Below are 19,503 nucleotides of genomic sequence, written 5' to 3'. Positions count from 1 at the left end.
ATCTCGATATAGTGATTGCTAAGTGATATCTGTGTATATCTGGTAGTGCCATTCCTCCCCGGTTTTTTTTCCTTGTTAATAAATTATATTTTATCCTAGGTTTTTTATTTTGCCATATAAATTTTAGGAATAACGCTCTTATTATATTAAAAAAACAAATTGGTATTTTTATCGGAAGCATTTGCATTTTATATGTTATTTTTGGCAATACCACCATCTTCAACACATTAATTCTTCCCATCCAAGATATTGTACCTTTGTTCATCCTTGTGAGTAACTCCTTGATTTCATTTATTAGTGGGATATAATTAGCTTGATATAACCCTTGAATTGACTTTGTTATTTTAATCCCTAAGTATATTATTTTTTTTTTTTCCCATGTGAAAGGGAATTTATGCCGTGTCAATTCTTCTTCTTGCGAATCTAAGCCGATATTCAGAATGACCGTTTTGATTGGGTTTATTTTAAAATTAGAGAGAGCCCCATAATCTCCTATCTCCTTTATCAGACCTGATAACGATGTCTGGGGGTTAGTCATATATAGGAGTATCTGCATATGCCGCCACTTTATGTTCTTCCCCCCCCATTCTTATTCCCTCTATGACTGAGTTAGTTCGAATTTTTGCTAATAGGGGTTCCAGGGCTATTACATATAATAAGGGCGAGAGGGGACACCCCTGTCTTGTACCATTATGCATATCAAAGGCAGACGACATACTCCCATTAACCCCCACTCTGGCTGATGGATACATATATAAGTTATTCACCCATTTCATCATTTTTGGCCCAAAGCCGTATGTCTGTAGTGTTGCCATGATAAAGCTCCAGTCTACTCGATCGAAAGCTTTTTCAGCATCAATCGAAACCAATATCATTGGAGGTTTAGTTTCTCCATCCTTCCCCATTAGTAACAGCGTTCGAAGGCTGTTATCTCGTCCCTCCCTTCCTGGGACAAACCCTACTTGGTCTCCATTAATCATTTCTGGGAGTAGTTTTTTTACCCTCGTTGCTAATACTTTTGCATATAATTTAGTATCCGTGTTCAGCAACGCTATTGGACGATAATTAGCACAGATCGAAGGATCTTTACCAGGTTTTGGTATAAGGGTTATATTTGCTAATAGTGATTCTTTTCTCATGGACTCATCCTCTGCCAGTTTGTTCCAAAATTTACATAGCTGGGGGACCAGTTGTTGTTTAAATTTTTTATAATATCTGATGGTAAAACCATCAGGTCCTGGGCTTTTCCCATTGGGCATATCCTTTATTGCGTTTTCTATTTCTTCTGGGGTAATCGGGTCCTCTAAGTTTCTGGCCATCTCTGGAGTTATTTTTGGTAGGACTATTTCCTTCAGGTATTCCTGTATTTTGATTTTTCTTGTCTCCTTTTGACTTTTAGTCTCCCTAGTCCTAATTGAGTATAGGGCACCATAATATGTTTTAAACGCTTCTGCTATTTCTGATGTTCTATATTTTATTTCGCCTTTCGCGTTCTTAATCTTTTCTATATAGTTAATAGCTTTTTTATCTCTTACCAATCTGGCCAAATGTTTCCCCGTCTTGTTTCCCCACATATATCTCTCTTTTGCTACATTTTTGTAGATTTTTCTTACTTCTTGTTCCATTCTGTTTTTTAATTGGGTACGTTTATGTATTATTTCTTTATATATGTTTTTATCGAGATGAGACTTATGTTTCTGTTCTAATAAATATAGTTCTTCTTTTAAATCATTTTGCTGCTTTTCACTTTCTTTCTTTTTTCCAGGACCCTATAGAGATTAATTTCCCCCTAATTAAAGCTTTATGGGCCTCCCAGAGAGTAGCCCTTGGGATCTCTTCCGAGTCCTTCAATAAAAAATATTGTTCAATTTCATTTTTGAGGATGTTTTCTGTTTCCACGTTTTCTAATAGGGACTCATTAAGTCTCCATATCCCTTTGCTAAATTCTTTTCCTGGATCTTTTAATTTTATTATAACCGGTGCATGATCTGAAAGGGTTATGGATCCTATTTTTGCTTCTAGTATGTTTTCTAATAATTCATGGTCGACGAGTATGTAGTCCAGTCTGACATACATGTCGTGTACTGTGGAATAATATGTGTAATCTTTTTTCCCCATATTAAATATTCGCCACGTGTCCATTAATTGTTGCTGGGCCATCTTCTTTTTTAAGATTCCATGTTGTTTAATTTCATGTACCATACCCCGTGAAGTACTATCTATATACGGATCCATGGCAAAATTTAAATCCCCACCCAGAATTATATGACCCTGTTTAGGTATTTCTAATTTATTCAGGATTTTATTCAGATATTTTTTTGGGCCTTCATTGGGACAGTATATATTTACTAATGTATATCTATTTCTTTCTATACATCCTTTTACTAATAGAAACCCCCCCTGTGGATCTATTGTTATTTCTTCCATTTTCCATTTGACTTTTTTAGAGATCCCAATTGCCACTCCCCTGGAGCCCCTTGTTGGGGTATCTGCGTAATACCACGTTGGGTACTTCTGTGTATTTAATCTAGTACATAAATCTTGCGTCAGGTGCGTTTCTTGTAAAAACACGATATCCACAGAGTATCCCTCTATCTCCCTTAGTATGTTGTTTCTTTTTTTTGGAGAATTCATTCCTCTAACATTATATGTTGCTATTTTGATTTCTAACATTATACGTACTTAAAAAATTTCCTAACATTTTTTTCTAGGAGCTGTGGTTTCGTGTTAACAGATTTAACCCTCCCACCCTTCCCTTTACCCCCCTCCCTCCCTCCTCCCCTTAACCCTCCCCGCTCTCCCCCCTCCCTGTCCCCCCACCAGATGTATAGTTGACCCATTGGTCCGGGACCTTTTATCTGGAACACCCTCGTTCCAATTATCCCTTGGCCCTAGGGTGGAATTCTGTTTCATGATGCCATCGCCCATCTCGCCTTCTATTGGCAAGGTGGTTATCACACCCATTAGGGGCACCCCCGCCCCCCGACCCCCCTAACCCAACCCCTCCCACCCCCCTCCCCCCCAACGAAGAGGGGGAGGGGAGGGGACCGGGCCGGACCAGGAAGAGAAACGTCCCACCAGGCTAAAACTCCCTCCTCCACTAATTTACATCTCTCTCTATCTCACTTCCCCCCCCCCTCCCCAGGCACCGAGGGGCGGGACCAGTTTTCGTCCTCCCCCCATCGCCTCCCCCCTCCCGGGACCGGGATCCCCAATTTTCCACAAAATTCTGCGATTTCTTCTATAAATCTCAGTCTTGCTATCCGACCATTTTTCCTCCCTATCAAACTTGCAGGAAAGCCCCAATTATACTGCACTTCGTTCTCTACCAATATTGTCAATAACGGTTTTAGGGCTCTTCAAAGTTTCTTGTGAGAAATCTTGGAATATTTGAATGTCTTTTCCTTCATATCTTAAAGGTGCTTTTAATCTTATATTCTTCCATATTTGATATTTTTCCTCTTCATTTTGGAATCGCACTATGATATCCCGTGGCATTTCTTGTGGGAGACCCTTGGGTTTCCTTATTCTATGCACCCTCACTATTTTTATCTCATTAGTTATTTCTTTATTCATTAAGGGATTACAGATCTTCTTAATTATTTCTGTCAGATCTTCACGTTGTTGTGCGTCTGGCACCCCACGTATTCTAAGGTTTTTCCTTCTATGTCTATTTTCTTGTTCTTCGATCTTGTATGCTTGATCTTTTTGTATTATTTTTAAGTTTTGAATTTCTACTTCCAGATTCTTTATTATCTTCGTTTCTTTTTCCACTGTTTTTTCCACTTCTTCTACCCTTTCCAGTATGTGACCAAGGTTTTTGTGTAATTTTTCCATTTCGGATTTCATGGTATTTTCCAGAGCTGCAAACATAGAGATCATCTCTTCTTTAGTGGGCAAAACCTGGAGGTTATCCTGCTGTATCTGTTGAATTATTAATGGTTCAACCATACAATCTGGTTCAGTTGTTAATCTTGATCCTTCTTCTAATAGGACATCAGCCAATGTTTCCAGGTCCTGTACGGAGCTATTTAGCGCTTGATGTTTTCTTTTCTCCTTTTTGTTTTTTTCTCTTTCCCTTTTGTCACTGGTTTCTGTCTGTTGAGTTTTTGTGTGTTGCAATTGCGCTTTTTCTACTTGCTGCTTCTCTGTGGCTGCCGTCTGTGTGACGTATTTATTCATTGCACCTGGACTGGCTACTAAGCTCCGGCGTGGGGATTTTGGGGTGGCCCCTGCTTTTGCTGATTTTCCCTTCATCTTGCTCAGCAATAGTTGAACACCTTTTATTGCTATTATTATATGTGTTCCTCTTCCCTTTTCTCTCTCCCCCTTTTTTTTATTTATTTATTTATTTATTGTCCTGGGGTATCGACAGCCTCCCGTAACTGCTGAGAGATTATTTTATCACTATATTTACGAATTGTCTTGGCACTGATGTTACGCCACAGAAATTGTATGTTCCTGCTTATATCTTGACCCTTACAAGTAAATTTTCCAAGCATTCCCCTATTTAACGGGTATTACGGTCCGATATATTTTTAACCCTTTTTTTTCTTATAATTTTTCCGTTCATTTACCATTTACCGTTTGCTTTATAATGAGGTTTACCTTGTTGTTATAGTTATATGATATGTTTAGCGTTCAAATATTCAACCTTTTCTTTCAGATTCAGCCCCCATTTTTTTTTTTTACTGACCTTCATTAGATTTCTGCCTTTTTGTCAGTGCAATACAATACGATACCTTCCTGAGTCCTGGGTGCTTTATCTTACTTTGTCCAGTAGGTGGCGTCCGGAACTCACAGCTGGCTTTCCGAGGTTTAGCGAAGCACACCGAAGTCCTCCGAAGCGCAGCCCTGCACTGCCCGCTGTTCCAGTAAACCGATCACGCCGGCACACGTCCACACACCCGCCGGAGCCCCACGGACTCCATTATAGGTCCGGATCGTCACCCAGAGCGCCGATGCCCGTCCCGGACCGGGGGGAGAGACTGAGAGGGAAGGTAGGAGGATAGGCGGGGGGAAAAATCCTCGTTTTCCAAGGGGGTCAGGATCAAGTCAAGGGGGTCGGCTGGGGGGGATTAGCAGGGAGCCGCACTCAGCGGCATTCTACGGACGGCGGGGGCCATGGAGCACACCAGGACGCTAGGTGCTGACACGCACCATCACAGACTCCTCCCCCGGAAACGGCCCGCCATTCACCGACTGATCATAACTATAATGCAAAGGATAGCCCCGTTGACGCTCCTGTATTCGGATATCTGCGATCGGTTTTATGACTCTGCTCTCTTACGGTAATGGAAGGGTATTATGGTGGTTGACCCATGTTGACCATGGGAGCCATACCTGGGATGTGTGTTGTTGGGTACCATGGCAGCGTGCTATCGTTTGCTCTTAGGTGAAGTGTAGGTGGGTCAGTTTCACCACTGGTGGTGAAGAATTTTTCCACATTCGAGTAATACACAGTCTGGCTGAGTGTAAGACATGTAGTATCACATGTCTGACTTGTTTGGAATACATATCTAGATTTAGGGAAAGAATTGCCAAGCCGGGCTGTGGGGTTACTGGTACATGGGCTAAGTCAGAAAGTAGTTGGAAAATTGACTCCCAAAAGGGCCTCAGCTTGGGACAGCTCCAAAATGTATGAAGCATGTCCCCTTTGCCGCCACAATGTCTCCAGCATCGGTCGGTTTGGGACGCACAAAATTTTGATGTCCTCGTAGGAGTCAAGTACCAATGCTGTATTATCTTGATAGATAGTTTCCAAAGATTGGAGCATTTGGTAACCTTAAATGTGGAATTATATGCTGTAGCCCATTGGTCCGAGGTGTATGTATGGCCTAGATCCGATTCCCATGCAAGCAACTAATTGTTTTTGGTAAAAACATCTTTCTGTTAAAGTAAGGTATAGAAAAGGGAAATACCTTTACTGGTAGTAGGTTGGGTCTTGAAGAATTTCCAAGCGAGGTGGGGTAGTGTGCAAGTCCGCTGTGGGTTTGTGAGTAGGTAGTGTCTCGTTCTGAGATAGAGGTAGAAGTCAGTGTCAGGAATATGAAATTCCTCTTGCAGGTTGTGAAAGGATTTAAGTTTGTTGTTGGCGAAGAGATCATTAATATATAGGATGCCACTGTGTTGCCATTGGTTAAAAGAGATTAGGTCTATCTTATAGTGCATTACTTGTAAGGGGATTTGTATAGCAGTTTTAGTAGGGTATGTTTGGCCGAGACGAACACATTTTTTCCAGACTTGGGCTGTAGCAACCATCGTAGGGGGAATGTGTGAGTACAGCGGGGTGGGGGTCTAGGGTTAGATAGGAGCCATGCGGAGAGGTTCTTCCCTGGAGTGTAAGAGGCTTCAATTTGTCCCCACTCAGTAAACGGAAAGGGTGAGAACCAATCTTTAGTTTGGGTCAGTATTGATGCCATATAATAATCCTGAAAGTCAACATATCCAGCGCCCCCAGCCCTACGGTGTTTGATCAATTTTGTGTGTGCGCTTCTGCTCTTTTTGCCTTGCCACATGTAAGAGGAGAGTAGGGACTGTAGGGATCTGAAGTATTTCGCAGGAATAATTATAGGGAGTGTTCGGAATAATTACAGGATTTGGGGGAGATGCATCATTTTAAAGGCCGCTAAACGGCCCATCCAGGACAGCTCGAGAGACGCCAGCCTGCGCAGATCCTCCTGTAGTTTGGTTTTAAAAGGGATGAAGTTATGTGAAAATAGTTCTGCTGTCGTTTTGGTTAGTTGGACTCCGAGATAAGATATGTTTTTATCTGCCCAAGTGAATGGCGTTTGTTGCTGTAAAATCAGGCTAGTAGTGGAATCCACTCCTAGATTCAATATGCAGGATTTAGTGTCATTGACTTTATAGTAGGAAACTTCACTGAACAAGGCTAGCGTCTCTTGGACCGCCGGGAGGGAGGTGAGGGGATCAGATAGCATGAGGATTACGTCATCCGCAAATAAGCTGATTTTATGTGCTCGGTCTCCTATGGTGATACCTTTAATTAAAGAGTTTGTGCGAATCGATTGTGCTAGCTTGAATATTAGGGGGGATAGGGGGCACCCCTGTCTAGTGCCATTGGATATAGCGAATGGGGAAGATAGTGCTTCAGCAGAATACACTTGGACTGAGGGAGAGGAATATAGTGCCATAATAGCGTTGAATATTGGGCCAGTAAAGCCAAATTTTTGTAGTGTAGAAGACAGGTACCCCCAGTGCACTCTGTCAAACGCTTTTTCGGCGTCTAGGGACAAGAGTACAGAGGGGGTACCCGAGCTCCCTGCGTGGTGAATAATGTCAATCATCCTTCTAGTGGCATCAGAGGACTGGCGGCCTTTTGTGAAGCCGGATTGGTCCTTGTGTATAAGATTGGGGATGATGTCGATCAGTCGATTGGCTATAATTTTGGCATAAATCTTGACATCTACGTTTAATAAGGATATAGGGCGGAAGTTTTTGGGGACACTTGGTTCTTTTCCAGGTTTTGGAAGCGTAACAACTATTGCACTTAGCATCTCTGATGGGAAGGAGGAGGAAGATACAGCGGAATTATAGACCTCGCAAAGTGTAGGAGCTAGAATATTTTGAAAGGATTTGTAGTATTCCCCATTAAGTCCATCTGGTCCTGGGGATTTAAGGTTTGGAAGCCTATTAATAGCACTTAGTATCTCAGGGACTGTAAAAGGAGCATTAAGGTTAGCTAACTGTTCCTGTGAGATGGAAGGGAGTTTAATATGCTCTAAGAATTTGTTTATTTCCTCCTTCGATGGTTGCACAGTGTGCTTGTCGTCTCTGAGATTATAAAGATCTTTATAATAGGACCCGAACGCGTTAGCAATCTCATGGGGTTTCAGGATTTTTTGTTTGGAGTGAGGGTGAAACAGGAACGGAATTTTGGATTTGGTTTTGTACCCTTTTATTCTCAAGGCCAGTAATTTTCCTGCTTTGTTACCTGTTGAATATGTAGATGCTCTAAGCTTGGTGAGGGTTCTCCCATAGGCTTCTAGTAGGAGAAAGCGAAGTTCGTGGCATAATTTAAAAATTTGTGTTTGGAGTGCGGGGGAGGGGTTCTGTTTGTTTCGGGATTCAGTGGATTCAATGGCAGCTGTAATTTGATCTAATTTTAATGATCTCTGTTTCTTTTCCCTGGCCCCCAGTTGGAGAAAGACACCCCTGATAACAGCTTTGTGGGTTCTCCACACCAACACCGGATCAGACACTGATTGAGAGTTAATAGAGAAAAATTCTTCTAGTTGTTGTTTGAGAGAATTTGCAGTACGTGGATTATGGAGAAGGTAATTGTTTGTTCTCCAGAGAAATGAATTAGACAGAGGCGATTTAGCATCGATAGAAATACTAATAGGAGCATGGTCTGACCAGGTGGTGGCGTGGATCTCCGAAGCTGACACTTTTTGTAACAGGCATTTATCAGCAATAAACAGGTCTATGCGTAAGTAGGTGTTGTAGCGCGGTGATTAGTACGTATAGTCGCGTTCACTCGCGTGACAACACCTCCACACGTCGAACATATCATTTGAATACAAAAATTTGCTTAGTGGTGAGGCAGTTCTCTTAATCCCAGCAGTGGAATCTATACCATAATCTGGTACGAGATTAAAATCTCCGCACCACTCCTATGAGTATTAACCTTATCCAATAGGTCCCTTAGAAAGGACATCTGACGATGGTTCGGTGCATACAATGAAACCAATGTGTATTCGACGTTGTTGAGTGTGCAAACCAAGATGATGTAGCGACCTTCCGTGTCCATGATGCAGTTCTGTAGTTGAAAGAGGACTGTGTCCCGGACAGCGATCATTACTCCACGCTGTTTTTTGGAGTAGGAGGATTGAAATATATGGAGAAATGCTTTGTGCTGGCACCGGGGCGAGGATTCTTGCGTAAAATGCGTTTCCTGGACGCATATTAGATCGCTTTTGAGCAATAAGGCCGTTTTCCACAATGATGTGCGTTTAGCCGGGTGGTTTAAGCCTTTCGCATTAAGGGAGACTACAGTAATTGACATTGTGGTACCAGTGGGTGAAAGAAACTGATTGGTGCACTTACAGTTGGGAGAAGTAGGGCAGCTGACGTCAAGGTGATCATTTCTTCAGGGGTTGAGGAAAGAGTCCAGGTAGGCTGGTGGATGAAGGGTCCACGGCGTCGTCCAGAAGTTTAATGTATGAGGCGAGATTGGTGCGATTACTCTAGGTAATGCTCTGTAGATGCAATTCAAGGTGAGAAAACAAGGCAACGGGATAACTTTGTGCAAAACAAGTGAAAACAAAAAAGAAAAACAGAATAGCATATGACGCTGGAACGTGAACTAAGAAGAACAAGTCAGCAGTGTTCATCCCTAAGGGCGCTGTCTTAACCAGGGGGAAAGTTCGGGCTCTAAGGTCAATGGAGGAGACGGTCAGCCGGACCGAATTCTTTAGGTAGCTCCGTATGAGGAAACGGAGAAAAGATAGGTATCAAAATTTTATTTCATCTGTGGGTGGTAGCTCCTGCGGAGAGATCCTTTAGGTGGGGAGCTATATCTCCTGGGTGCTGCAGAATTGCCACTTGGTACCTCTGGACTGATGCCCCATGAGTGTAATAGTTTCATACCTCCTTCAACCGTGGAGATGGTATGAGGGATTCCATTATACAGGACCAGGACAGTGGCTGGGTGGCGCCATTTATAGACGCTTTTATGGTTTGTGAGAGCTTTAGTAATGGATTTCAACTGTCTGCGCATTTGAAGAGTATGCTGTGATAGGTCAGCAAAAAGTTGAATGTCTGCATAAGGGGCAGGTAATGTAGTGAGGGTTCTAGCTCTAGAGCGGATTTGTTCTTTCGCTTGGTAAAAGTGGATCCTTAATAGCACATCCCTGGGAACCGTGTCCGCCAAGTGACCCGGTTTAGGGATCCGGTGTATGCGGTCTATAGTGAGTTCAATAGGTGTCAACTCAGGCAGCATACTAGAGAACATGGTGGTCGCGTATTTGTGCAGGTCAGGGGGAAGGACCGTCTCCGGTATGCCGCGTATCTTGATATTATTGCGGCGGGAGCGGTCCTCGAGATCTGCGATTTTTGATTTGATCCAGTCAGTATCTTCTTTCTGGGCCATACATGTGTCAACTAAATCGTTAACAGTGTCCGCACATTCCTCCATTTTATCTTCCATATACTGCACCCTGTCCCCCATCTGTCGCATGTCTGTAGTAAATTTGTGAATCAGGGATGACAAGTTGGTCATGAGGGATGATTGCAGTGAGAGGAGCATGTCCTTCATAGTAGTATCAAGGACCGGCTGGCCTGAGGTAGGGAAGGCCACTATGGAGGATTGCAGGGAAGATATGGCGTGTGAATTGTGCAGCTCAGTACTCACTGTGGTCTGGGCCCTGTCCGCTGTATCCAAGCGCATCCGCGCTTTAACGGGGCTCCTGGAGGACGGGGAGACCGGCGGTGAATTGGTGAAGGAGGATGGTAGTGATTCCCCCTCTGCATCGCCAGGATCGCTGCTTGGAAGATCTGTATAGGCCGAGGATGGGCGCGCGGCGGTCCCGCCGGCGCCATCTTGGCTGTGTCTCTCGCGCTGGAAGGAGAGCGCCGTGAGCTTCTCGAGGTTTTTCTCCTCTTTTCTTTTGCGGGACATCGTGGCGGAGTGCTCCGGGACCTCTCCGGGAGTGGATGCTGGCTCACTGGGTATCGCTCTGGATGTCCGGCCGGCTGACAAGAGCTCCTGGCTTAAGCTGCCATTCTGCACGCGTGCAAGCCACGCCCCCCTTCAGAAGACTCTTCACAACTTTCTTTGATCTTGGCCTTTCTGATATTTGGGTTTGGGTAAGGTCCATACTTCCCATCATAGTCGGTCCTGTTCAATATGTCAACCATCTCCAACATCTCTCCAAAAGACATATTTGAGGCCTTAAATCTTGCCTTCCTGGATCGGGACGTTTCAGGCTCCGGGCTTTCCTCACCCTCCTCCTCGTTAGTGGAACTATTAGTGCACACCTGCGTTCTCTCCGCCAGGTGCTCTCCCCACTGCGCGGGAAGCGAAGGGGTGGGGAATAGTCTGGAAAGAACGTCAGGGGCGGGCGGAGTTTCACGCATGCGCACTGTATTTAAAACGCAACACGTGTGTATCGTCCGTACGATCTGGGAGGAGAGTGTGAGGCACGGACGCGACGAACGTGGAAACGAAGGTAACATTTTTAACTTGGTGCTTCACTAGACTAGACTGCTTCTATCCAGGCCAATGTTGGGACAAGATTAGGAGGGATTTTAATTGCATTATTAGTATTTGAGGGTTTGTCTTGTGTTGTGTCTTGCAGACAATATGGACCCATTCACCAATGCAAACTTTATAGGGCTATTCATAGAACTGTACATGGAGATGCCCTGCCTGTGGCAGTTCCACAACAAGTTTTATACTGACAGATCAAAGAGGAACGCAGCACTGGAGAAACTGCTTGCTTTGTTGCGGATCATGGTCCCCATGGCAGACATGACCTATCTGAATCGTAAAATTGTGGCCATGAAGATGACATATCTCAGGGAGAGAAAGAAGCACCTAGAGTCCTTGAGAGCAGGAGATACAGATGCTGTTTATTACCCCAGGATGGTTCACTTTGACAGGCTGCATTTTCTGGTAGACCAAGGGGTACCCAGGCCACCACTCAGGGCACCACTCTCCAGGCTTCCTCCAAGGCATCCTTCACCCCCAGCTGAGGCTTCTGATGTACAACCTGGGCCTTCCAGGCAGCACCATGTGGTGGGGCCCAGCTTGAGACAGGTATTGCATTGTTGAACATATTTCTTGTGTTACATTTAATGATGTTAACTAGATGTTCTTATTGATCAGTAAGTTGTGATTTCTCAAAGTGGTTTACATCTCAAGAGACAGTAGTGACCAAAAAGGATTAGGACGGGAAAGAAAAATGCTGGTGTCAGAATGATAGTCTGTTCTATTTATTAACATTCAATTAGCAAAAGCCAGGAGCACAAAATGGTGTGATTGATGATCAAAAAACTAAAACTATGTCCCCTTTTCATACACAGGATGACCTCAGTCGGGGGGAGGCTGTGGCAAGTGGCAGCCAGGAGGTTGACCAACGCCCTCCTTCTCCTGCCCCAGCTACAGGAGCCCAGCCACAGCCTGGAAGGATGCCTGGTGGGAAGTCCCGAAGGAAGACGAGAGAGTGATGGCCTGGGTTGAGCCTGGTCTGCCAGAAGATGCAGCCTCTTGAAGATCCACATCTTGGGGACAGAAATGGCATCTGAATTTCCTGCTCTCTCGGACTTCGGGACCAGACTTCTCTCCTGGAGATATCTACTCCTCAGGCCAACAATTTTTTAATATATAATTTAGTCATGTCTGCCCTGGGGGCCAAAGGCTGCATTAAAGTTAAGAAGTTTCTCCAGTGCTGCGTTCCAATTTTTAGTTTCTAGCGAACAAAATAAATTAATTTTTTGTTTGATGAAATACTTGTGTAATGTGTTTTCCTTCCAAAAGTACAGTTTATTTGTGAGCAGGCAGGTACATTTCAAAAATACAAAGTGAACTAAATAACAAGGGGTAACAACACTAAACAACCTACTGTAGATTAAAAAAGAAAAAGAAAATATAAAAAATACAATAATGTTGTTGTAAGTTTACACACAAAAAAATAAAAATAAATAAGGAGAAATGAGCAAACTGTCTTTAAAGGAGATTTTTAGGGAAATCCCCCCCCCCCCCCCAAAAAAAACATCCAAAAAAGAAAAAACCTAATCTAAAATTGTGTAGATGTGACGCAAAATAAAATTGTATTGCTGAAATGGTTAAAAAAGAGTAATGAAATCCGTTCGGGAGAAGTGTGTGTGACTATGAGCATCAAAAGAAGTTAAAGAGGTAGTAAACCCTGATGGGTTTACTTCCTCTTTTTTTCCCTGCAAAGGTAAAGCATAATGGACTACTATGCATCGCATAGTAGCTCATTATGTGTCACTTACCTGACACAGGAGCCAGCGAAGTCGCCGCTGATCCCTGTAGTCCGCCGCATCCATCTTGCTGGTGGCGTCTCGCAGCTCCGACCAATGACAGCGGCGAAGCCGCGATGACGTCACTCCCGCGCATGCGCACGGGAGTCGCGTCTTGCAGCTCCGCCGCTGCCATTCGGCGAAGCCGCGATGACGTCACTCCCGCGCATGCGCACGGGAGTCGACAAATTAGGCAAATCCATTCTTGGACTTGCCGCATTTAGTGCGCCTGCGCGCCGCTGTCTACGGCGCATGCGCCGTAGACAGCGGTGCCCATTTTCGGGCAAATATCTCCTAAACCATATAGGTTTAGGAGATATTGCTTGGACCTACAGGTAAGCCTTAATCTAGGCTTACCTGTAGGTCAAAGTGGTTTGAAGGGGTTTACTTCCTCTTTAATTCTTGCAGCATTGTAAAGAAAAAGAGAATGCGCTTGATGAAAGAATTTTTAACATTGCAGCGTGACGAATGTGCTATATCGCTTACGAGCAGTAGTTTTACCTGAACGAGCACTTCCGTGTCGGAATTTGAATGTGAGCATGCGTGGCACTTGGTCCGATCAAAATTCTCTACACATGATTGGATTAGGTCCGACCGGCCCAGTTGGTCGGGAAATATTTCCAACATGTTGGAAAATTGGGTCAGACGGATATTCGGACGGAATCAGTCCGATGCATACCACACACAGTCGGATTATCCGACGACACGGTCCGATAGGACACATTCCGACGGACTCTCCGACCGTGTGTACAAGGGCTTAAGGTATTTATAATTTCACCTTTTTTCCCCCTCCTACACATACGTAGGAATAGAAACACGATACATTTCATCTTAACCTTGTACACATTTTAAGACATACACAAAATAACCTTGCCTTTGGTTTTTCAATCATTAAATGTGAATTCATAAACCATAATTATTTTTTTTCTTGATATAATAAAACACCTTCTCATTCCTTCATTCTCATTCACTGGCCCTTCCATTCATTCGTTCATTTAGAATGCATTCTTCCACATTTTCCTCTATATTTATTTGCAAACCCCCCCCCCTTTTAGCACCAATATTGCACCAATTGTATTAACTCTATCAACTTTACAATAGTATAGGTTAGCAACACAATCAAAACACTTCATGCCTCTAATAGCAGGACTCCCTGTATGTGACCCCGATTTTGCCACTCATATGTAAACATTTTTACAAATAAATTATTTCCCCTATATTGTAACAGGCAATATCTTTGTTCAACGTCAAGTTCCTCTTTTCTTAATAGCCTTAATAAGGTCTTCACTTTTTACATTGCTACCAAACAGTTTCATGACCGTTCTTACTTCTGTGACTCTTTCTCTCTTCCATTCAATAGCTTTCCTCCATATATCCTTATCTGACTAACTTTCTCCCTTTAATTACAATGGGTTGTTTGTGTTTTTGTTTTAGATTTTTGTTCTTAACATTCTGTTCTTAACATTCTGTTAATGTTCTTTTTTTTTGTCACAATAAATTTTATTGAGTAGAATAGCATGTGTACAATCATTAGTAAATGAAATATAGACATTAGTGAAATATAGTAATGAACTTAACATCGTACATTATAAACGTTCGAATAACAAAATAGCATGTATTATTGACTAATACAATTATAAACGTTGCAGTAAGCACATGTGTCAGCATCTCGTTTTATTAGGTTAAGAAATCAAAAAACATAGACCAGAACAAAAACCTGTTTGTCTGGTGTAGTAATCATGTAAGAAAAGCATTTCAGTGTCTTTTATATCTGCAGAAGTAGAAAATTTGGGAGTGTTTATATATAGATTTCAGTTGTGTTGTAAAATTTGGTAAGCCTCTGTTTTAATAAAAGTACACCAGGGTTCCCATATATGTAAAAATTGTGTTATATTTCCCCGTTTTGTAGCAACGATTTCCTCCATTTCAAATATATATCTAATTTTTGCAAGCCATTCAGTAATGGAAGGGATGTTTTTTGAGTTCCAGTATAGGGGAATTAGACATTTGGCCGCATTAAGGAAATGTCGACTGAGGGATTTTTTGTATGATCTGTAAGAAAGGTCAGTTATATGTAAAAGACACCAGGCGGCATCTGGGGTTCTCTCTGATTTCGTGATAAGTTTCATCCAGTGCCTGACTTGGTTCCAGAAAATGGAAATCATTGGGCAATCCCACCAAAGGTGCATGAAAGAGCCTGCCTCCGAACTGCATCTCCAGCAAAGCTTAGATTCTCGGTGATCCCAATGACTTTTTTTCAATGGTGTAATGTACCATTGGGTTTTATATGATGTTTCCTGCATGCGTGAGCTAAGTGCACATCTATGGATAAAAAACATTGGCCTTTTCCCATTGTGCTGAAGATATATTGATCTGAAGGTCTCTTTCCCAGATTTGTTTATACTTGTCCCGTTCATCTTTCCCTGACCCAACCAGCCATTTGTATATCATGGAAGTGTTTTTTTTGATGGGTGTTTTTCGAGCGCAAATAAGTTCAAAAGTTGTTAAAGGTCGGAAAAAATTTTCTTTATTTTTATTGTTGGATATGAAATCATGTATCTGTAGATATGACCATTTCGTCATGGAGGGGGATACGGTATCTCTACTCATTTCCTGTAATGGTTTCATCTTATTGTTCTGTATACAATGAGTTGCTAAGATAGTATTGGTGGGGAAGGAAGTATACATCTTTTTATTATTTAGACCGGGTATAAAGTCCGGGTTATTCGCTAGTGATGTCAGTGGTCCTAGGGTCGATGAGATCCCTTTAGTAGCAACTATTTTGTGAAAAATTCGTAGGGTGGAGTTAATGGTTGGGTGAGATTTTATTGTTAGTGGCAAGGTTGGATAATTCGACCAAGGAAGATGCGCTATATCTAAGTCAGAATGCGCTTTCTCTACATTGACCCAGTCTTTGGGCGATGTGCGGCAATGCCAATCTACTATTCTTGAAAGTTGGGCTGCATAATAATATTTCTTAAAGTCGGGTAAACCAATCCCTCCCATATGTTTGGGTCTTTGTAAGTAATTGAGTTGAATACGTGGTTTCTTATTTGCCCATAGGAAATTTCGTTGAATCCGTGTTAAGTGTGAAAAGAATGAGTTGGGGATGTCAATGGGGAGTGTATGGAATAGATAAAGCAGTCTTGGCAAAACTGCCATCTTCAAGACGGCAGCCCTGCCAAACCAGGAGAAACTTCCCTGCCTCCATCGTTTGAGATCTTTTTCTATATCCCTCAGCAACGGGAGAAAGTTAAGTGAAAATAAAGAATTGGTATTCTGAGTAAGGCGGATTCCTAAATAAGTCAGAGAGTGTCGTTCCCATTTAAATGGGCAGTTGGATCTCATCTGTAATTCAGTGTTCTTGTTTAAATTCAATCCTAAGGCTTCATGTTTTTTTGGGTTTATTTTGAAATTAGAAAGGTGGTGGAAATCTTGGAAGGTTTTCAGAAGATTAGGGATTGAGATATGGGGTTGGGTAATATAAAATAGCAGGTCGTCTGCATAGGCAGCTACCTTAAATTCTCTTCCTTTTATGTCAAATCCATGAATTGCGGAATGGGTGTTAATTGTTCTGATCAGGGGTTCGATAGATAGTATAAATAGTAGCGGTGACAATGGGCACCCTTGTCTTGTGCCGTTATTGATGGATATCTTTTTAGATAATGTCCCGTTAACTTTGATCTTGGCGCAGGGATTGGAATAGATTGATCATATCCATTTCATGATATTTTCTCCAAAACCAACATGTTCACAGACCCTGAACATATAATCCCATGCCACTCGGTCGAAGCCCTTCTCCGCGTCTGTTGACAAGAGAAGGCCTCCGACCCCATCCTGTATCATCTGGTGAATTAAGTTTATAGATTTGGTAGTGTTGTCTTTTGCCTCACGATTTGGCATGAAGCCAACTTGTTCGGGACCTATACGTTTTTCTAATAGTGGTCTCAGTCTATTTGCAATTATTTTGGTTAAGATTTTTAAGTCTAAGTTAAGAAAGGAAATAGGTCTGTAATTAGTACATTCTGAGGGGTCTTTATTCGGTTTGGGTATTATAGTGATATGTGCTGAGAGGAATTCTTCTGAGGCCTTGTGTTCTTGTGTAATGGCGTTAAGTGCTTTGGAAAGTGGATCTGATAGAAGAGAATCAAATAATTTGTAATACTGTGAGGTCAGTCCATCAGGGCCAGGGCTTTTCCCATTAGGCATGTCACGGATAGCGTTAGAGATTTCTGTTTTTGATATGGGGCGCTCGAGGATGTCGGTGTCTTCTTTTGGGAGCGAGGGCATGGAACAGTTGAGTAAATAGGATGCTATTGCCTGGGCTCGAGTTCCAATATCGTTTTGTTTTCTAGTTTGTGTGGGAATATTGTATAGCGATGAATAAAATTCATGGAACACGTCCGCAATTTTTGAAGAGTCGCGTGTCATACAGCCGGTTTTAGTGCGAATCCCATGTATATTATTCGAGACTAGTGAATCTCTAAGGGCTCTGGCCAAAATCTTACTACTTTTGTCTCCATGCTCATAAAAAATAGACTTTCTGAAGAACAGAAGTCTCTCTGTTAATGTTCTATGTGTCAGTACTGCTTGGATTTTGGAAGAAGAGGGTATACCCCAAAAACTCTCCTAAAAAAATATTTTTCAATTTAGTGCAAATAAATGACAGATTTGTGTCTATAGCTGTAAAGGTATGAAAGGCTTCATCTGTTTTTGTATGACTCTAAGCTGTCTGTAGTGACACGCAAGTTTAGAAAAGAAAAAAAAAAATCATTAAAAATGAGTTAAAAAGAAAAAAAAATAGATATTATCAATGATTGCCAATCAGATGTTATTCCCTAATTTTCAGAGGCTATTCCCTGAGGATGTCTATGCTAACAAAACATGTAGGGGCAGGGCTTGGTTTGTATAATATGCTGTACATTAACAATCCCTTGTGAGTACAATATTATATAATAAAGCATATGTTTTAGGTGCTAATGCACTAGTCTTCCGTTCTTCTGTATGATGACTGGTACCTTGATTGGAGCCATTACTGGTACTCCATTGTCTTGAGGCTGGAGAGCTGAGGATTTGACAGGTTCTACTCAAAAGTAATCTAGTTGTTGACAGGCGGTGTCCTGTACCCAGGCGCTGGTGGCCTTTTAATTCTGCGGTCAATTTCTCTGTTAACCAGATGAAGTTTATTTACAAGGGTGGAGCCCCAGATCTGCATCTTGGACAGGGGGCACGTCATAAAGTCATAATGTCATAACGTTCACAATATTATTTATTTTTATATGTTGATTATTTTACCATTTTGTGTTTGAGCACTTCTATAACTGAATTGTGTAGCTATATTAGTCATAGTTTGTTTGGCATGATTTAAAGGGACAACTAACTTATTTTTATAGCATTTTTTTGTGTTTTTTTCATCCTTTTTAGTGTGCAGCATTCCTTATTACACATTTTTATTACATTGATTTAGTACCATATTACTGTATTAGTTTATTGATTCTTTTACACCAAGCATAAGTTGTTTTGCATTTTGTATTCATTTAGATGCTTTGTTTAATGTTAAAGAGAAAAAAAGTATAAGATTGTTTAAGATTGAATGTTTGATAAGATTGGTTAAAATGGAATGTTTTCTTACTTTTTTTCCATTTATTTAACACTATTCTTTTTTATAGCACCCTGCACCTAAGTGTTTGCATGTGGAAACAGTTGTTATTTTTGTAAAACTGCAGTGGATTTTTTTTTAAAGAGATAGTTTTAATGCAAACACTGTTTTCAAATGTTCTCCTTTACCTCCCAATTGTACCTTTTCCTTCAATGATAAAAAACAAGTCATGGTGAATCTAAGACGATAGGTGTTATATGTTCACTGTGCCTAGATTGTATGTAATTAGATATATTCAGACATTGCTGGGACCTGGAAAAGTATATATTAGTTACATTTTAGGTATGGGAATGGGTAGTGTTGGTAGTGTGGGTGGGGCATCAGTATGAAAGTGAGAATCTGGTGGGGAGGAATCATGCAGGACCAAGTAATAACAAAAGTAGCTCTGGTTATTGCAGATAATTTTTTTACATTATTGTTTGATGAACTATTGCCAACCCCCCTAAATATTTCTTGTCTATCGTTTTATTAAAAAGGCAGCATTTTCTTCTATGTATATTTTGTGTTTATATTATATTTATTTTTAATTATCTTGTGGATGGTTGGATTTCTTTATTCTCAATTCAAGTTTTATGTATGCACAGTTGTGCATGCATATAAAAACACCTCTGCAGCACTGGTAGCCGCGCATCATAACAGATATTCCACATACAGTACATTGCCTCCTGGACCGTATGAATAATTTTCTTGGGTTCCCCATGATTCAGATTTGTTGTCTCCTCAGTTTACTTCTCATGCTCACCAACTGAGAGGCCTGCCTCCCTGGCATGACATAACACCCAACACCACCCCATCTTATCACTTTCTCCCCCCATCACTCCTGGATTCCTAATCCA

At 41.8% G+C, this 19,503-nt stretch overlaps 1 protein-coding gene across 5 annotated transcripts in view; it reads left to right on the top strand.

The window, feature by feature from the left end:
* Positions 1-19,503, top strand: part of ATP8B3 (ATPase phospholipid transporting 8B3) — a 345,697-nt gene that overhangs the window by 298,606 nt on the left and 27,588 nt on the right. The window contains exon 27 of one of the 5 annotated variants that reach the window (XM_077475866.1): positions 12,049-12,649. The exons of the other annotated variants lie outside the window; for them this stretch is intronic. Within the exon in view, the coding sequence (XP_077331992.1) occupies positions 12,049-12,053 (5 nt within the window). The 3' untranslated portion in view covers positions 12,054-12,649. Of the gene's footprint in view, positions 1-12,048; positions 12,650-19,503 lie in introns of those variants that run through there. 5 annotated transcript variants of the gene reach the window in all.

The sequence above is a fragment of the Lithobates pipiens genome, unplaced genomic scaffold (assembly GCF_037356315.1).
Source record: "Lithobates pipiens isolate NorthernLeopardFrog02 unplaced genomic scaffold, aLitPip1_a1.2 Scaffold_13, whole genome shotgun sequence".
In the NCBI taxonomy this organism is placed as follows: Eukaryota; Metazoa; Chordata; class Amphibia; order Anura; family Ranidae; genus Lithobates; species Lithobates pipiens.
The sequence above is the reverse complement of the archived record's forward strand: the minus strand, read 5'-3'. Positions and strand labels throughout refer to the sequence as shown.